Source organism: Lineus longissimus, chromosome 4 (assembly GCF_910592395.1).
Source record: "Lineus longissimus chromosome 4, tnLinLong1.2, whole genome shotgun sequence".
NCBI lineage: Eukaryota > Metazoa > Nemertea > Pilidiophora > Heteronemertea > Lineidae > Lineus > Lineus longissimus.
Genome location: NC_088311.1, coordinates 17,838,847 through 17,859,242, shown reverse-complemented (window position 1 = coordinate 17,859,242; position 20,396 = coordinate 17,838,847). Strand labels below are relative to the sequence as shown.

The following is a 20,396-nucleotide window of genomic DNA, read 5'->3' as shown; positions in this document are numbered from 1 at the left end:
GTCTACCAATAAAGCATCCTGAGGTAACCTGGGGTTAATGTTCGCTTTTCCAGCACTGCACTCAAACCCCCGAAACATTACCCCTTGTCTTTTGCGCCAAGTTCGAGCGCAAAAGCTATTTCCACCCAATCAGAGCGTCGCTATTATCATAGGAATTAAATCAACTGTACCAATAATATCCAAACTCGCAATTCATTGGTTGCCTTCTTTTGCCAACCGAATAGAAAGCACTGTCTTCTCCGAGGTGTGCACTACAACCTCGATTCTAAGATTCTTAGTTCCATCTCTGCTCATACGAATCACTAGAAATACGGCACTGCAACCGAGGATGAAAGCTAAATCTCTGACACGGACTTAAATGTGATTGATGTACGTCTGTACTTCAGCCAATAGGGGGAAATGTCTCAGGGTTTGTTTGTGAGCAGGGTCGGAGTAGCGAATATAAGCCCCTGATTTCCTCAGGATGCCAATCTAGTTTTAGGGATTTGTCCACGGTCTATGCTTAAAAGTAAGTACACACGATTGTCAACTTTTTTCACGGCACCTTCCTCCAGTATGCATCCATACCCATGCATGCACCCACTACTGATGATGGTCACATGCGCACCTATAGGTGACAGTCTCAGCCGCAGCTATCCAGTGGGTGCCTTCGTGGAAGTTTGACTCCAAATCTGGCGATGGACTTCATGAAAGTGTAAAAAAAACAACAGCAGTCAAATTAAAAAAGTTTATTGACCCACTTTGGAGAAAACAAAGACTGGTCGGTCGGCCTTTTCTTCCGAATTTTCTAATGTCACTGACCTACTTGCTGAGTGATCTCACCGGCAGCCATTTGCGCTCGGGATGTGTTCAATTGGCTTCTCAGCGACTGACTGCCAATATCAGTGGGAGAGAATACAACGAATGAGGACTAATCACGAATAGGTCGAACTAAAAATAATTCTCTTCACCACCTCCGATCCGCCCTCTCCCGTTGGTGCAAATTAATTGTATTTGTACCTCAGCTGGAAATTAGGCTTTCGCTTTTTCTCTAGGACTACTATATCAATAATTATGTGACCGGTCTTTAAAAACACATCTGCATGCGGGTAACATCATTAGTAACCTAACGGCCATCTTGGGTTACAAGGGCGCACTAAACCTTCGAAAACGTGAATTTATCTGCAGTGGTCTGCCACCGGCGAAAATTCGCCGTTATGATATTTGGCTCTGCAGCCCTTTTTGCATGTTTGCAGTCACAATAAAGAATTTGAATATTTGAATTTGACGCAGGAAGAAGCAATCAGAATGTCTTCGTTTTTTTACGTCAAACACCCAATCCCCAAACCTCGCCGTTGATAACTGTGGCTTAGTGATCGACTAGTAGTTTACTAAGGAATAAAGTATTTGAAATATTGAATTTGACGCAGGAAGACGCAATCAGAATGTCTTTGTTGTTTACGTCAAACACCCAATCCCCAAACATCGCCATTGATAACTGTTGCCTTGTGATTGACGAGCAGTTCAAACGTCTCTTCCCAGTTTTCCGGGGCAAACGGAACATTACATTTATTTGCCCTTGCCAGGATAGGCATCAACCACCCTGGTGGTGTTTTAGGGGATCGAAGTTATCAATATTTTCCCTAGTAGTGACCGTTAAAAGTGACTTTAGAACAATAGGATGTTATCCCTTGGTGCGGCCATGCATGCCTGAATTGTTTTAACGGCAAGGTAGGGGGAAAATAACGTTATGGAGTCCTCTCATTGTCAAACACCATGACTGAATTTGCATTGTGTCATATGTGTGAAGTTGCTCAACCCCGTCAAGTGCTGCTCAGCTCTTACGGATTATCGGTTATCTAATTTATATGTGCAGTATCAGTAACTGGGGTCAAGAACCTCAAGGTTATTGAGAAGCGAAATCTTGATGATTTATTCCTCTTAATTGTATAAAACAAACGCAAACTCGAGATATTGTTATCATAATTAACAATAAAGACAACACTGGCACTTTTCACTTGAAACTATTATACAAAAACTTGTTATATGATTGAATTGACACATTATTGAAATTGTACTAAAGGAATGGGCGGCTTTTAACTGCATTATCATCAGTGTTTGTTCTTCCTCTGGGTTATCAGTAAACTCTTTTTCTAAACGTGTTTGACGTTTTTCCAATTTTTGTTTCAGCTCTTAGAAAAACGCGAGAAAATGTTTACCCTGTGTACACTATTGACATTTTTGGAAACATCGTGTATCCACTTGTGTTGTGTCCACTTGTATCCTAAAATGTGTCCAGTGTACACAGGCCTTAAGCGTTATTCGTTATTTTTAAACTACATGTACGCATAAGTCCTGGCGCGAAAGACCTTTCCTGCCACGTGAGTGCACGCCGAGATCCTAGTTCACGCCACCCCGCTATTAAGACGCAACGTCATTATCGTCGCAAGTGCGGGGTAATCAAGCGTCATCAGCGTGACGTCGGAAAAAAACACTATCAGTACCAAAGACGACACAGGGTAGATCCTAGCTCCAGGAAGCACCATAAATATGGCGCGCGGATACGATCATTAGTCTAATATCCCCATGTCGGTTATTTATTTTCCCGTCGTCGGCAAAATAAATACTCCACATCGGGAAATATTTCGACAGAGGAATATTAATTTACCGACGTCGGATAATTAATTATCCGACGTCGGGATTTGTTGACCACGTGTTGGGATATTATGTAACCTTCTCCGGGCATCTTCGGGGAACCAATGGGAGCCTAAGAAACAAAGTCTATTCGCGCCTTGCGCATGCGCATTCGTAGTTCCAGACGCACATGTAGATCATTACGACATCAACAACAGGCAGTCAATCCGTCAATTTGTTTCTTTATTATTCTCTTCTTTAATTTGTGACAATGGACGCTGGTGAACCAGACATGCAAGATTCGGGTCAGCCATCTGGCTCTGCTGGTCCAAATTGTGCTGTTGGTAAGTAACGTTAGACGATTGAAATGACTTTTTACTGAACACCGAAGCTCACGCACGCGGGCTACAGTTGCAATATGACATGCATGATCTGATAGTGAATGAAGCATGTGAAGTGCGCAACACATGTAACATGTAGGCCCTACATGTATGTAGGCCTGGTGTATCTAGTCATGCATGCTGCTGCGGGGGGGGGGGGGGGGGCGGCTTACTCTATACAATACAAAGTGTAAACCCATGTCCCATGTGCGTTCCAGCCTAAAGTAATAGGCCTGCCTCTCGAGAGCGAGCGCCGTATGGGGCATTTCAGAAACGTACGCGTTGTGCAAGTTCTCGTAAATTTGCAACGTGTCTCCAGTGTTCTAATTTTAAAATTTTTGGGGGGGGGAGGTACCCCAGAACCCCAACCCCCTTCGCCTACGGTGGGATGATACCCCCCCCCCCCCCCCCCACCACTGGATGGCTCTACCGGCCCTGATGAGATTCCCCCCTCTCACTCTCAGACCCAACCCCCGATCAGATGTTCTGCAGATGAAAGTTTTGTAGATGAAAGATTGTGAAAGAGATGAAGATTTTAAGAAGATTTGCCATGAGCATGTAGTCTTTTTGATGGGGATCGGCTGCCAAGAAGCAGCAGTTGTGGTTGGGCTGAGCCAGAGAAGAGGGCTGATGAAAAATATCACCACATACTTTCTATACTACAGGTATGTTTCAAGGTTGGCAAACAACTCAATGCTTTTACCATTAGTTACAGTTATCAGGAGGTTGTCTTTGCCACAGCTCAGCATGCTGGCCAAATGAGGCTCTGATTGCTAGTTGAGAATGTTGTCTGTTAATGGCTTTCAAGTATTAAAACCAATATGATAACAAGTAAATTTGTTCTAATATTTTGGCAAAACCAAGGCAGCAGCTGAGGTTTTGGGCAAGAATACGGCTGTTTACTGATAACCGATAGCCGTAACCATGAATGTTTCCTATCTTCTCTAAAACTGAGTGTTTATTTCAACAGGGTGAAACCAGCCCTAGATCAGTTCATCCAGGGCCTACAGTCGATCGGGGGTCTTTTCGACCTGATGATGAAAAACCCTGAGGGTTTTTGCAGTGTCATGTGCGGAGAGAAGGAATCTCTGACCCGTCAGAAATTGAGGGCCCTTCTCTCCATAAGTTTTTCGAAGGACAAGACGAGGAAGAAAGATGAGGGAACAGCTATCTACCTGTTCGAGGTCTTCCTCAAGAAATGCGAGGGTGAGCTATTTTTAAAGAATCAGCTGAGTTTCATGTGGAGGATAAGCATAAGCACTTCAATATGCATCATTTTACCACAAGCTAGGTTTATGGGCTTAGTAACTCTGTCTTCAGCCAGAGAAGGAGTGCAGCACTGTGGAAGATGTATGAATTTGAGTTCCTTGAAAGCCACAATGGTTCATCAAAAAATTAAAAAATTGATTTGTTCTTCCAGAGATTGAACCATTGCAAGGTAGCCAGCACTTTTAAAACCATGCAATATGAGGCACCTATGCATCAATAATTTGTGCTTATCTTATTTGACGTGTTAATCTAAATTCCAGATGAGAGTGATGATGCCGTTTCATTGAGCCAGATCTTGCAGTTTATGAGTGGGGCATCCGCTATCCCTCCACTTGGCCTCCCAAACATTGTTGTGAATTTCTTTGATGTCGAGCCTGGAGAAAAGCGGTACCCTTCAGCCAATACATGTGTGCCAATCATGTGGCTTCCGAGATGGAAGAAGTTAAAGGACACGAACTTCCGAACTCCTTTCTTTGCCTTGTTGAAGGAAGGCATTCTGTCAAGCAAAGGCTTCGACAAGATGTAAGATGCCATCTTTTTTCCTACCTTTCACTGCCGAACCAGTTGTATCTCTAGTGTCCTCTACTATGCGAGGGCATGTATTGTGATTCACCTCGACCGTGTTATGTCGAATCAGTATGAATCTAATTGCCATGTTATTATCATCATCAAAACAATTGCCATGTATATATCATTGTCAAGAACACAGTCATGTAATAACCATATGTAATAAGCACATGACCATGTCAATGGCATCGGCAATATTGAGCAGATTGCCATGTTTTTCTCATTATCAAGCCAGTTACCATGTAAATATCAATTGTCAAGCACATTATCGTTGTCAAGCAGGTTGCCATGTTATTCTCAATATATCAAATCAGTTACATGTACACCACGTCATTGTTGTCGAGTCAATTTCCATGTTATTATCAATACGTGTATATCAATTAAATTACCATGTAAATATCATTCACCATCCTTGTAAATACATGTTAGTGAAGCAGATAGCCGTAATGTTATCAAGCCAATTATCATTTAAATGTCATTACCAAGCACATGATCATGTCACTGTTGTCTACATCATGTAAAGAGTTTCATCCAATCACAGACTTCTAGGCTGCATCCTTGCTGTAGCAATTCGTCAGAGGTTGAATCTATTTCATTCATAATAATGATGTGTTTAGAATATTGTAATTGGTCATTTGGTGAACTTTTGAATAATGATACATGTAACTGGGACTTCCATGACACTGTATGATACTAGTATATATAAGCAATAAGATACATTTCATAAACTGCTTTTATGTTGCTTTTTAATTCCAAATCAACCTGGAGAGAAACGAGTCTGAGCATATCATTGTGTCAACCACTCCAAATGAAACTTTGAATTAGATAAATAATGTTGGGATGTTTGGCATGTCTCATGAGGCAGTTGTGTTGGGCCTGGCACTTTCATGGCCTTGCTATAACATCGACAGAAAGACGTGACAGTTGCAACCAAACAGTCCAGCCTGAATCTGGTCTGGCACCTCTGCTATCTCGCTAACATGGTTAGAAAGACGGGGCAGTTGCAATCAAACAGTCTAACAACTATTAAAGTTGGGCTTGGCACCTCCACATTCTTGATACAAACATGGCAAGAAAGACGTGACAATCTGACAGGGTCGGGCCTAGCCTGGCACCTCCACCATCTTATCAACACTGCGAAAGACAGGACAGTCACAACCAAACAGGGTCGGGCCTAGCCTGGCACCTCCACCATCTTATCAACATTGTTAGAAAGACAGGACAGTAACAGGGTCGGGCCTGGCATGCCAGGCACCTCCACCGTCCTATCAATACTGTGAGAAGACAAGACAGTCACAACCAAACTGGACCGGGGCTGGCACCTCCACCATCTTATCAACATTGTGAGAAAGACAGGACAGTCACGACCAAACTGAGTCTGGCCTGACACGCCTGGCACCTCCACCATCTTATCAGCACTGTGAGCAAGACAGGACAGTCACGAGGAAACTGAGTCTGGCCTGGCACCTCCACCATCTTATCAACATTGTGTGAGAAAGACAGGACAGTTACAACCAAACTGAGTTGTTGGGCTTGGCATCTCCTTCGCCTTTTTATCAACCTGGTGCGAAAGACAGGACAGTCACCACCGAACTGAGTCGGGCCTGGCATGCCAGGCACCTCCACGATCTTAGCAACACTGTGAGAAAGACAAGACAGTCACAACCAAACTGGACCGGGGCAGGCACCTCCACCATCTTATCAACACTGTGCGAAAGACAGGACAGCTACAACAAAACAGGGTCGGGCCTAGCCTGGCACATCCAACATCTTATCTGCACTGTGAGAAAGACAGGACAGTCACAACCAAACTGAGTCGGGCCTCTTGTTAACACGGTGAGAGAGACAGAACTGTCACCACCCAACTGAGTCGGACCTCTTGTCAACATGGTGAGAAAGACAAGACTGTCACAACCGACCTGCTGGGTCGGGCCTCTTCTCAACATTGTGTGCGAAGGACAGAACTGTCACCACCGAACTGAGTTGGACCTCTTGTCAACAGGGAGAGACAGGACTGTTATAACCGATCTGAGTCGGGCCTCTGGTGAACATTGTTAGAAAGACAGGACAGTTTCTGAACTGAGTTGGACCTGGCACCCCCGCCATCTTGTCAACACTGTGAGAGCTGGAGACAGGACAGTCACAACCAAACTAAGTTGGGGAAGGACAGGTCTGGCACTTTCACTGTCTTTCCAAAATGGTGCGAAAGACAAGAAATGTACAACCAAACTACGTCGGGCCAGGCAGATCCACCGTCTCGCCAACATGGTGAGCAAGACAGTACAGTCACAGCAGACATCTCCCTCAGTAGTTTTGGTCCCAAAGTGGTTGTTTCCATTCAATTCAACCCCTCTAATTTAACAAGGACGCCTCTCTTACAGGTGTCTTAGGAACAGCAGGCCCAAGAGGTTGTGCGGTATATGGCATGGTCAATCTGGCGCGCTTGCACAATACCAAAATCGGTCCTTGTAATAATTAAGAGTAGCAGGGCATTTTTCTCTTATTATTTGATGCAGACCATCTCATACCAAGACATTGATACCAAGATGATCAGCAATGTGGGATACTAGTATTGATTCTCAAGGGTGCAGAAGTTATTACATGTGTAAACCTCATCCAATAATGAGTATTGGCCAATAATCAGCATGCACCTCACATCACAAATCTTATGGATACCAACTGGTATGGCAACATCCTTGCTGACGTCCTATGCTAAAGGTGTTGATTCATCCCCTAATAAACTTGTTTACAAAGCTTGGAATGGGTTATTGTATGCATCCTTTTTCCATTTTTTCAATTGAGAGTGCAACTCAATTTGAAAGAAGAATTAAATTGAACAAAGGGAGCAAAAACTGATTGAAATAACATACAAATTATCACACAATTTATTCAAGTACCATGAAGAACACAAAATGAACTGGTAGAAAAGTGAATAAGAGCACATTTTGAGATGGATTTGACAATCTGATTATTTGGGTAATAACATATTTGTAGGGATGTAACATGTACCATCCTATTTACTGCACATGTCAGTTCTGCAGTTTCAACCACGGAGTTCCACACCATCTAATTTTGGTATATTTTTGCACGTTGCCCCCAACTAGCACAACAAGAAATTTTGCGAGCCCAAGAGTTGATTCTTAAGGGGTACATATTATATCAGGTGTCCCAAAAAAAGGGAACTGCTTTTTGACAAGTAGTTTCTCAGTGATAGATATATGTAGTAGTAAACCAAATTCATAAAAAATGTTCATGGTGTGGGTCTAACCTAATGGTATAATCAACTAGCCTGCAAAGAAGTACTGGTACTCTGAATCATGATGGGTTAGTTAAGTGACATGTGCGTGCTGGTATATCTCGGTACTAAAATACTTATTAGATAGGTAATTATAGTACATGTACAATAACTACTGAAAAATGAATACATGTAGTTTGTGGAAAACGTGGCAAGCAATAGACATTATCATTTCAAACGCCCTGACCCTGGAGAATTATAATTTAATCCTGGCCAGGTGGGGAGGGGGGGGGGGCGGGGGTCCTCTGCTTACACTGACAGCTGCATCGTTCAAGACTGACTTATGAAATTCAACACATTTAGGTATATATCCATGCCATGTCCATCAACCGTCTCTCCCAATGGTGAAATTGTTTGCTGCAAAACAGTTAAACGTTGCACGGAAAGAGGGCCATCAGGCTCAACAACATTGACAGTAGTTGTACCTGTACTATTAGGAGTTGGACCTTCCCAGTCAATACCAAAAGATTCAATATTGTTCAGCTGAATATTGTCATTTGCAAAAAATATGTCATCAACATGAGGGCGTGACGTCCCGTACAGGTTGAATAGACCCTCAACATACAGCTGTATTGGAGTACTGCCTCGCTCAGTAGACAGCTGATGATGATTCCATTGCTGCCTGTACTCTTCCACACTCCTTCGAATTCTGGGATTATACACAAACTGCAATGCCCATCTATGATTAGTGTCACTTACATCCAAAATGCCGGCATCTTCCATGAAATGAAACAAGTCGTAATAGACATGAGTGCATCCATGTAACAAGTCACGCCAAAAACGTTCAATACGCTGGTTATGCACTGATCTGCCCCTGATCATGCTACCACGATTACGACCTCTGAAAATGTTCATGAAATGTTCAACATCGTTATTCTCTGTCCCTCTATCAGCTCTAACACGAGATGGTACCCCGTATTCAGCAGTTGCACCCTGAAATGCCGTCATCACAGATTCAGCCCTGTTGTTGCAAACAACGGAGAGAAAAACCATTAAACGACTGTATCCATCGATCCCTCCATGTATTACAAAGCCCCATCTGAAGAGAGAGAGAGAAGATCAGTTGTTGTATAAATGTGATCATGGAGATATTATTGAATTATTATTACCATGATGTGATTAAGGGCAATACAATAAACAAAGTATATCACCTCACTTAGTAAACTTACAGTTTGGATGTAGTTCATAGGTCCACTTGGTACTACAGTTCTAACTCCGCATAATAAGACAATTATATTCTGTAGTTTAAGATTTTTTCTTCAAAAGTGGCTCCATAAGGGGTTTTTAATTTTCATGCACACACAAATGTTTGTATTGAATACAATTCAAAGTGAACTACCCAATTCCAATTCACAAAATTAACAATGCATTTATTGTCACAAAATATAAGGGATCATCTCAAAATTCATTGATGCACCAAAAGACGTATTTCGTCTCTCTCTGGACCCCCCCCTCCGAAAGACGAAAAGATTGGATGTCTGGCATCAAGCTTTCATTCCTTGAAAAAATGAACGGAGTCACTCTCTGTGCCTACATCAACATGTTGTACAGAAATGCCAATACTGTAAAAACATCAATCAATGACACAATGCACTCATAAACACTCATAAAACAATAATAATTTAAGGAGTTGGCAGAAACTATCGGGTTAGTGGTATCTATCACTGGTATTTTTATTATTTATCCCGCTGAACTACTTCTCCAAAGACATAAAAAAGAGGCTGTAAAGTATCAACAAACATGTGCCATCTAGACTCTGAACCCAGTCCATCATCAACACCCTCGACGGTACATGTATATGAAAAGGGGCGAGGTAACCGCTGCGGGGGGAGTGTAGTGCCTTCATGAACATTGTCTAGCCCATACTCCTACGCAGAGACAGCAGTCTGATTAAATATGCTTAAATAATAACTGCTTCTGGAGAAAGTGTCCAGGTGAGGGCGTCTAAGTATGGGGGCATCTGATTGGTCCAGGCTGGCGCGGACTTCTAATCGAGTATCGTGACTGGCTTGAGTAAACAACAGCTGGCCTGTTGTGTATAAAGAAGCCTAGTAGGGTTTTCTTGTAATTTGCCGATTTTAATCAAACTGATGCCACAGATGAAAAAAAAAAGACGAAAAGAAAGCCATCTGAAGCTGGACCCCCCTCCCCCAAGCGAAATACTTTTGTCTTTTGGGGCATCATTTTGAGATGATCCCTAAATGCTTTTTGAAAATACTTATCTTGTGACAGTCATGACTGTCTAGAACCAATACATTCATGTTTGAATCTCACCTAATCAACTTGTGATTTCCATCTATGTGCCAAAGAGAATTAGGGCCAGCAACATGATATGTCCTACGCCTGATAGTTTGACTCCACCTTAGAGCTACTGAAGTTGGATCTGTCCTCAAAAGACTATCTCTCACCCGTTGACGTGATACGAAAATGCGATCCACAACAAGCCTTGCACGAACAAGTCGATATCCAAGACGCCGATTTGATGAACATATGCTTTGGACCCTTCCATCTAATTCTGCATCGCTAATAAGAGTTCGTCTATCTTTATATGACAAATTAAAGAACCTGCAAAAAACAAATACGTCATGGGTAGAGTATCAGGTAAAATCCTATTAACTACTCTTTCGCTGCGGGTGACATGCTGGGGACCATCATGCCACATGCAGTGCCCCGTGCGGATGGCGTGCACTGCACGTCATGTCCCTCTACAGTGATGTGAATTCAAAAGCACCTAGACGCACTTTCTCTAAACATTCAAATCACACTTAGAAAATAATTAATTTCATCCTGATCGCGATAGTACAGATGTTGACGCTTTTGAATGGTTTTGACCGTTCAGTTGAATTTTGCTCAAATTTGTTTGTTAGCAGTATTGACTAAGAGTGCGTGGTGGTGCCGGCTGTCAGATGGCTGCCACAGCGAAAGGGTTAACAAGTACAGCAATAAGCCAATAATTTTGAGAGGGGATCTTTTTTAAAACCTTTTTCATGTTAAATGTTCAAGCCTTATCTTTTAGCAACTTTCCACTGTTTAACGGATACAGATAAGAATACAAACAACATATGCTACATGCCTAGACATTAATGTGGTACTGGTACCATTTCAATTCATGCATTATAGTATACAATTTTTGGTACATAGTATGTATTTTATTTTATGAACTTGTTGATACACGTTCAGTATGTACATACCTTAATCTTCGACGAACTGTTGCGACAGATACATGCAACATTGCAGCAATCCTGGGGACAGTGAAGTCGAGGTCAAAAAGGTGTTCAAGTTGTGATTGGGAAATGTCGTAAACTGGAGGTCCCATTCGTCCATTTCTAACACGTGGAGGGTGAAAGCCACTCATCTGCCTCCTTTGGAAAAGAAGAATAAACAAGTTTTGCAAATGGGATACTACATATGGATGTTTTCATAGACAGCTACATGGTCATGTACATGTACATGTAGGCAGGTAGGATAGAAAAGGGTTAAAAATGGTGTTGACACAGTCACAGTGCAAGTGCCAAAGTGGGGATTTAGATTTCATCAGGGACTGAATACCTCAACTACAAGGGTATGCTAACAGCTTGTAGGGGGTCTACATGCATCATACCTGGTGCTGTATCTAATGTATTTAACGAATTGTGGTCGTTCGCTCCATGGCTTTTTCGCCCGCAGTCGTTTCGCCCCAATGCAGCGCCCGGTATTTCTCGAGTTCAGAGGACATGGAGATGCACTTAAAGAGCGCGTTGAGAACTTAAATTTAAATGACGCTGACAGGACATGATGATACATCATAAAAAATTTGATAATCAACTCTTTGGTCAGTTTCCTGACGCAAAACCACCCCAAGTCCAAGGAGGCGAAATTACCCAATGAGTAGGCGAACATACATGTACTGCTATTTGGAGCGAAACGACTGGGGGTGAAAAGTTATGGAGTGAAACGACCGGATACGGTATCTAACATAATGTAGCCCTAGGCCTATAGCCTAGCCAGCTATGCCTATTGTATAAATATGACTTTATAGTGAAATCAAGGATGGCTGCAGTACATTTACTGTTTAAAGGGCTTGGCCATTCGTTCACATCTAATAATTTTTGGTCCAGTTTAATCTAGTTCCGATTTCTAATGCCAGGCGACACCACCAGTCTGGCTGTAATGCTTCTGCATGTATGAAGCATTACGGCCGGACTGGTGGTGTCGCCTGGTTTTAGAAATAGGAACTATATAGAAAAAATAATATCCTGACAAAGAAGCAAACATACCTGAGCAAACTGGGTGTGTCTGTGCCACTACTGGCAGTGGCGGCAGTGGCACCACCACCACCACCACCCGGCTGTCCCTGACCCTGTCTCTGACTCTGGGCCTGATGTTGATGTTCGTTCCGAAGGGCAGTAATCATGGATTGGATAAGGTTACTTAATGGCTGGCATTCATCCCATTCATATGCAACACGAAGAATGTTCCTCTGCACAGCTTCCAGCCTTTCCACAGCCAAATCTACATCCGAATCATCTTCGTCTTCTTGAGCTATGCACCGTTGTACATCCAACACTGTATTCATACAAGTGTGCAGGAAATTGCTGTACGTAAGTCTATCTTCAGGAGGAGGAGCAAACACGGCGACCACAAAACTTGCGGACAGAAGGAACAAAAATATAAAACCATACACCTGCATGATTCTAATCAGTGAATAAATGAAGCGTCAGGGATCTCAAGTTGAAATATTATGAAGCTTGTCGGATTTTGAAAAATGGTGGTGAAATGTGAAGCCAAACAGTTTATGAGAGAAGATTTTTCATTGGTCGCTTCAAATTTTTCCGATTTTTACCGAACATTAACCTCCGTCGCACTGCGCCCACGTCGGAACCACCACACGCCGACATGGAAACTTTGATAACCGATATGGGAACTAGACTTATGATCGTATCCGCGCGCCATACCTTAATAGTGCATCGTACCACGTAGAAAGGGTCGACGCATGGAGAGCCAACTTTTCTACATAAGTAGTTCCCTTCAACAAATTGCAGAAAAAATGGAAAAATTCAAAATCTGACTGAATTATCGCGCTTTTCCGACGTTTACTTCGATTTTACCCGATTTAGCTCTCCACGCATCGACTCTTTCCACATGGAACGATGCACTAGTAAGGCATTTCCTGGAGCTAGGAACTACCCCTTGACGTCATGGTGCTGGTATCGATTTTTCCGACGTCACGCTGATGGCGTTTGATGACCCCGCAACTGCGACGATAAATGGAAATGACGTTGCGTCTTAATAGCGGGGTGACTTGAACTCGGATCTCGGTGTGCACTCACGCGGCGGGAAAAGTCTTTTGCACCAGGACTTGCGCGTAATGAAAATTGGAAAAGCATCAAACACATTCAGAAAAATAGTTAATTGATGCACCAACAGAGAAACAAACATACTGCAATAATAATCCCAATGTAAAGTAACCTTGAGTTAATGAAGTTGGTTACAAATTGGATGAAATGATGTGAAATAACATTAAACAAAAATTGATTAGGTTTATGCCCTGTGCTCTGGTGATGTAGAACACAATCCTATTACATAAAGAATAACTAAAAGCTTTATTTCTTCTTGATTAGAAGTATTTATGGATTTTATACTTTCAAGAATAGTAAGATCTGATTATGTCAGTACCAGGACAGGGTTTTTGACGTATGTAAAATTAGATTTGAACGAAAATATCAAGCGGTGTTACGAGTTATTGCGCGGTCTTTATTGCAGAACGCCTGTCGTTTGAGGCATAAAATGGTTTCAAAACAAATACAAGCACCACCAAAAATGGACTCGTTTACAAATTTAGCTTGATGAACAGTTAGAATAATTACCTTTAATTTCTGCAAACCCATTTTAAGGTGATATGCACATTAGATTTTAATAAATTCGCTAGAGTGCAGAATCTGTTTATTTATGAATTATTACACGTACATCCGACCAGAAAGTTTCTAATGTGAGAAAATCCTATAAGTATGATTTGGGACCAACTTTTTGTGATTTACAGCACATAGAAAGAAAGTACATTGGCTTTCAACATTCCGAGATGGCCGTTCTTACTGATTTTGGAAATATCATACTTGCGCTACTTTCCTGAAGAATTTTATTTTCCAGTAGCACTGCCATCGCCATCTCAGAGCTTCTAATACATGTATAAAGTTTAAAGTACCCACATTTATACCCCCGTTCAACACGCATATTCCTGTGCTCTTGTGATCGGGTTTTTTCAGCTAAACCATACCTAATTAATCCCGTCTAGTCATGCTCCGTACCGACAATTCTGTGATCATGGTTAAGTTATTGGTGATTATTTTGATCGATACAGTCGGAAGAAGGGTAAGCAGGAAGATAGAAGATAAATCGCAATTCGTTATTTCTTATGCTCCTTTGCCCCTCGGTCAATGGCGGCGTACTATCCTTATAATCACAGCCGCGCTGGTCAAATAATATCCTCTGGCCAGTTAGTGATTGGTATGGTCAGAAACCGACTGAGACTGTAACAAAATGGGTTGATTCAGGCATTTTTTCTGTTATTTTTCGATTATACGCGCTTTCATGAAATCAATCAAAAAAGGTCCGAACTTTTTGAATTCATGGAGATTGAAATGCGAAAAGTGTCAAAATTGCATTCTCATGGAGGCAAAGTCATTTGACAATAAAGGTGATTATATTAGCTGTGATGACCCCCGCTGTTCTTCCTGGATTGTATAATTTTCAAAACTACACTGAATGCCCTATTGACAGATATAATAGTGGTTATTAGCCTATGTGTCAAACATGTCAGAAATTGTGGTGAACCTTTGGATATTTTTGGACATAGGTCTGATTTTTGACCGTTTAAAGACCGCCCCCTATTGGTAACATAATAACGTACCTTTACAGAGCTTTGGCAAGATCATGCATGTTCACTTTCCCTTTGTCCCTTTCGTCGGTCATCTCATCATTTGTTGATGACAAACTAGCAAACTGATACTTGTTATGATGGAATTGCTTGCATGAATTAGTTAGATTGGTGACCAGTCATGCCATCATTATATTATGGGCACCATCCACACAGGAGAGTTTCCATCCGTTTCGGCGCATATCCTGAACAGTGCGGCACAGGTGCCAAAAAAGGTTTTTATGGATCTGTGTATACAAGAGAAGAAATAGCGTCTCATTTGTCAACACTGGTAATGCCTGATGTCTCCGCAACTTGCGGTTTCCTCTTCGCATTAATAGTTTATTCGATAAGTTCCATAGTGGCATGGCATCGACGGGGGAGCAATTCTGGTGTCTGGTGACATAACATCACCGGAATGTACCTGTTGCTTAGGAGACTCGGGGAGAAAGCACTGCATCGCTTAAAATCATGGATTTTAAGAGCTGGAAGGTAAAGTAAAATACGGAGACATATCCAAGGTAGCGAGGTGGGTTAATTAAGACGCCGTTTTCTACAAGAAACTCTACCCTTAGCTCGAGCCGATGCGATATGTAGCCTTACCTAATGATAGATGCTATACGGTGTTTTGCATTCTAGCGTGAAACGCCTAAGCGAACGCCTATACCTTTTGTAAACGCCCGTAGGCTTTCGCGTTAATGTACATTTACTAGGGAATTTTCGCAAAGCCCCCGAAACGTCCACGCGAACCCATGTACCATTGTTCGACTCCGTTATCAGGCGGTCGAACAATGAGATAGGCTTTTACGTTGGCGTTTCGGGGGATTTGCTAAAAAAACTCCCTGTGTGCGTGTACGTCTTCCTTTGGTTGTGTGATGATCGGCAGTTGGTAATTTGAAGAGTGTTCTCAAAAAATATAATGCAAGATACCAGAAGAGTGCATAGACTCGCAGAGCATAGTTGAATTCACGGAAGCATTACCCTACTTCTACCTGTCCACGTCTATATATTCCCGTTCGCTACCTACCACATAACACGTCTCCGACAGCGTAAGACGCTTATCTCAAGACACATTTAGATGACATCAACTTGACGGCTGGAAAATATTTTAATAGCCATTTTAATCACAGATGATTCCGTTAACGAGAAATATGGCTGGTAGTTTGACAGCCACTTGTCAATAAGCTAAAGTGCAGATTAGGAGCACTTTATATTCTTGGTTGGCGGAAACACTCGATAAGCGAATAAAGTGCCTATTTCTTATTGGACCCGGACGCAGATGCGACGACTAGGGCTCCTAGCTTCATACACTTAGTGTCACTTCGAAGAGACTGGCGCGTTTGAAGTCTGGGCGGCTCCGGTGGTCAACGACGAGTGATGCCTTCGGCGGCCGCCGGTTTAATACAGAGGTTGCGCAGCCTTTTGACTCCCACTCCGACGTTATCTCCAAGGTTGAATTACAGTTATCTGGTGCTATATCCGACCAGATACTTTCAAATAAAGAGTCAGGCAACAAGGTACCGTATGGCTTCAACATCAAAGCCGCTGCCCGTTTCGGAAGACGTGCGTTGGGACAGAGCTCTCTCGGGTCACGTGGTACACCCAAGCCAATTCCGCACAAATTGACTCTGAACAATTTTTCGATCAGCTGAACATGGTCGTTACAAACACCCCGTTTTAAAGCAAACGCCTGCTTCAACGTCATCAACTCTTTAAAACTATTTAGATATAATGTCAAGGATAACATTTATATGAAAAACGATTTGTTTATTTGAAAGACTCTGATCCGACTTAGTTTTATTGACGAATGTTTTCATATTGATATTCTAACTTTTAAATTCCAAATTGGACCTGTGTGCACAAAACGAATATAACGAAATCGTTGTCCAAATCGTAGGGCATCAGAACGACTTCACTTTACGCTCAGGTCTGATCTGGAAGTTAAAGTATTGTAATTGTGCAGATACACGTAATTTATCAATGAACAAATGTTTGTCAGATCAGTTACAACGGAGTGGTCATTACCTTCGAAGTTGAAGCCGGATTTGGAGCGGTGATATAAAATGGCCGCCTCTATCTCCTGGTGAATATGAGAGACAAGACCACTAATGAATATTCATAGGTTGGAGGGTCCAGGCCTATCTATTAGACGAGTGCATGTTTTTTACTCTCAAGTACATATTTGGAGAGGTATTGAAAAAATATTTGTTGTGGCAAGTCTACAGATATAAAGAAATTATTTGATGAAAAAATTAATTTCGAATTTTGCTAATTTGGTAATAGGGGGCGTGTTTTGAGTTTTTTCTGCCAGTTGGCTGAAAAGAGTGGAAATATCAAAGTCTGTCTAATTTGTCGATTAAAAAAAAATTTCCGTGGTCAATCACCATTTTATTTTTCACCATTTACTTGCCCGACTGTCCGGAATAACATAATCTAAATTTCAGATTCACAACACCACGCGTTCTTTGATGCGTCGCGGTCAAACATTGACAATTTAACTGCTAAAAGGCTTAAAAAATCAATTGTGGTCTTGTCTCATGATTGTGCGACAGCACCTGTGGCCTTCTCAATAGACAGTTGAGGTTGGGGCGGCAAAACATGGTCCCCCATGGCTCAGTATTCGTCGCTACTGTTGTCACAAAATGACCAATCGCATTTCTTTCAATTTGAGTACGGTCATCGAAGTTTTAGAAAACTTGTCTAAGCACCACTATATAATAAGACACGTCGTTGGAAATGCTTAGTCGATCTCCATGAATAATTTCAGAGTGGAAGGTGGGAAATCCCAGGTGGCTGCTTTCCCAATCTCGGAGACAATGTACATATTGGTGTGGTTTCCTTGTCTCGTTTCGAGAACCTATTTACCGAGATTGGTTCTCGTTTAGCGGGAAAGCGCTATATATCGGATATATAGAAATGGTTTCGCATTCCCCACCGATATCCAGCAGGGCCTGACGTTTTGTCACACGGTTTTCAGCGTTTCGACCGACTGTTTTAGTGGCATAGAATGGCTTGTCTATCATATTGTCTCAACTTGTCAAAGACTTTATACTGGATTTGGCCATTCGATTAGTTATGAAAAATTATAATATACTTGGTTCGCGATGACGCCACCGGGTTACACGGCCTGAATCACGGTATCCGCTTTCGAGAACGGGAAGACCTGTCCTAAAATTGATGACGTCATACACAAACTTGTCATTCTCGGTAAATTGATTCTCGGAACGGGACAGCGAAACCTAACTATTATTGGAGATAACCGGTTCGTGAAACCAGGCAAGGAATTTGTCCTCCGATCAACATTTTGTCTAAAGGACCATTGGTGTTATTAAACAATTTCCGCAAGTGTTGTGAGGTGATTTTGGACATGTCTTATTGATCTACCCTATGACGACTTGGTGTAGATATAGATTTTTACGACGTCACGTAACGGTGATGAGTAGAAAAACGCGCTATTCGTAAGTCCTTTCCCACCATACGAGTGCACGCCGAGATCCGAGTTCACGTTACCCCGCTATTACGTTGCAACGTCATTTCCATTATCGTCGCAGTAGCGGAGTTAAATCAAGCTCTATCTATAAGATGTGACAAAACTGGAAAAGGATCAATAACACGTTTAGAAAAATAGTTTAATGATGAACAAGAAGAAGAACAAACATACTGCAGCAGTAAAAAGCCATTCCTTTAACACAAATTAACTGTCGAGCCTAGGACAGCTATAAGAACACTTGGTAAATACCAGTCGACTGCAGACAGATTTAGCCGACACCTGACACCAGCCATTGAATCAAGATGTAACACTCAATTGCGTGTCTGAGATGTTGCCTCATCATCATCTCACGCGATTCTAATCTCTGGTTACTGATAAGACCCAGAAAGAAGACACTGAAACGAAACAAAATCTGCAAACCGTAAGAAATATAGCCCGCGATATCTTCTCTTGAAAAAAAAATAGGCTCGTCGAACAAGCAAGAAAGTAAATAGGAAATATGGACCACACCAGAACAGTCCGTTGGTGCACCGTGTGTGTTTTCGTTATCCCGTTCCGAGAACAAATCCACCGAGAATAACCCACTTTTTGTTTGAAATTCGAAACGTGAAAACCCAGCTGTCACAGCTTGATCCCAGTCGTGAATGCGAAATCCTTTTTGTAGTGTTCCGATTACGGGATTATGAACGAAAACCACAATCGATGGAGCGATTCTTGGACGGGATATCTAGCCAAAACACACACATATTGTCAACTAACTAATTTCCATTCGGAAATGTTTACGATATTAATGTTTTCGATAATGATTAATTGCATTTCGACGTTTCGTTAACCATTGTTGCTAAAATAAAGAAAAAATGTTTTGAGCGGAAGACCAATAAAAAACGAAACTTGAAAGAAGTCCGACCAGTTGTTCGCCGCCCACTGATCGAAAGCCTCAAACGATGCGGACATATAACATTTACGATTGGACAGAGGGACTCACTCGACGAGCAGACAAAACAGAATTGTACCCTTGTATTTTTATGTAATTGTACAGGTTGTATGGCAGTTGATTTGGTCAGATAATTTCTTGTTAATTGGTTGATTTATTCTGGTATTTTCATGTACCTGTGATGACATTGGTAGTCGGTGTTGGCAGAGAGAATTATCTAGTTCAATCTATACTTGGACAATAACCTGACTGAATTTAAGGTGGAAGCTACCTTGGATTTTTGGAGGTCACGTTTGGTAACATATCTGACGATAATTTCTTTCCCCGTAGAGTTTTTGCACGATAAAACCTGGACTCTCTAAAAAAATTTGTACAGAATGTGTCTTTTTGTAGTGTTGGGCGAATGATATTGCTTTCGAAAGGTGTTGCAAAGTGTCTGCAGACTATATAAAACAATACAATGATGCAGCATGCTTCAAACGCGAAAATTTACTCCAAAATGTGGATGCATACCTCCCATTCCCTTTGCTTGGGAGCATCCAGATATTTGAGTAGAAAAACAATATAAGATATAGAGAAATAATTGGCAATATTTCTCCTATGACTCAGCAACATTTAAACCCAGATGACAGCCGGTCACAAAACCCTAAACACGAAAGCGAAAGGAATGGAATGATATTGAAATGTGGACGCTAAGACTGAGCATCCACCTAAAACTTCTGCTCATTTAAAAATGGATCCGTCTTATGATCACTTGTTCGCTACGATAAAGACTATACGATCAACTGTCTGAATGACGGCAAATGAATCACTTAGCTCAAACTTCAGGGCGAAGGCCCCTTTTAACTTGATTCCAGTGATCCATACCGCCGCAGGAGTCTGCGCGAAGGACGATTCCCCAACTGCTGGCTTGTTTTAAAGACTATACGATAAAGACTATACGATCAACTGTCTGA

The 20,396-nt window shown here is 41.9% G+C and overlaps 3 protein-coding genes across 3 annotated transcripts in view; 1 reads left to right on the top strand and 2 right to left on the bottom strand.

Annotated features, from left to right (window-relative positions):
• Positions 1-20,396, bottom strand: part of LOC135486534 (trissin receptor-like) — a 120,946-nt gene that overhangs the window by 90,405 nt on the left and 10,145 nt on the right. The window lies entirely within an intron of this gene.
• LOC135486853 (uncharacterized) lies at positions 3,502-5,541 on the top strand. Its single transcript, XM_064769962.1, has 3 exons — positions 3,502-3,658; positions 3,964-4,199; positions 4,523-5,541. The coding sequence occupies exons 1-3, from the start codon at positions 3,564-3,566 to the stop codon at positions 4,786-4,788; spliced, it is 597 nt and encodes a 198-aa protein (XP_064626032.1). The 5' UTR covers positions 3,502-3,563; the 3' UTR covers positions 4,789-5,541.
• Positions 8,366-12,969, bottom strand: LOC135486966 (uncharacterized). Its single transcript, XM_064770181.1, has 4 exons — positions 12,381-12,969; positions 11,316-11,486; positions 10,399-10,689; positions 8,366-9,163 (listed from the first exon to the last, which is right to left on the bottom strand). Exons 1-4 carry the CDS (start codon positions 12,791-12,793, stop codon positions 8,395-8,397), a joined length of 1,644 nt encoding a protein of 547 aa, XP_064626251.1. The 5' UTR covers positions 12,794-12,969; the 3' UTR covers positions 8,366-8,394.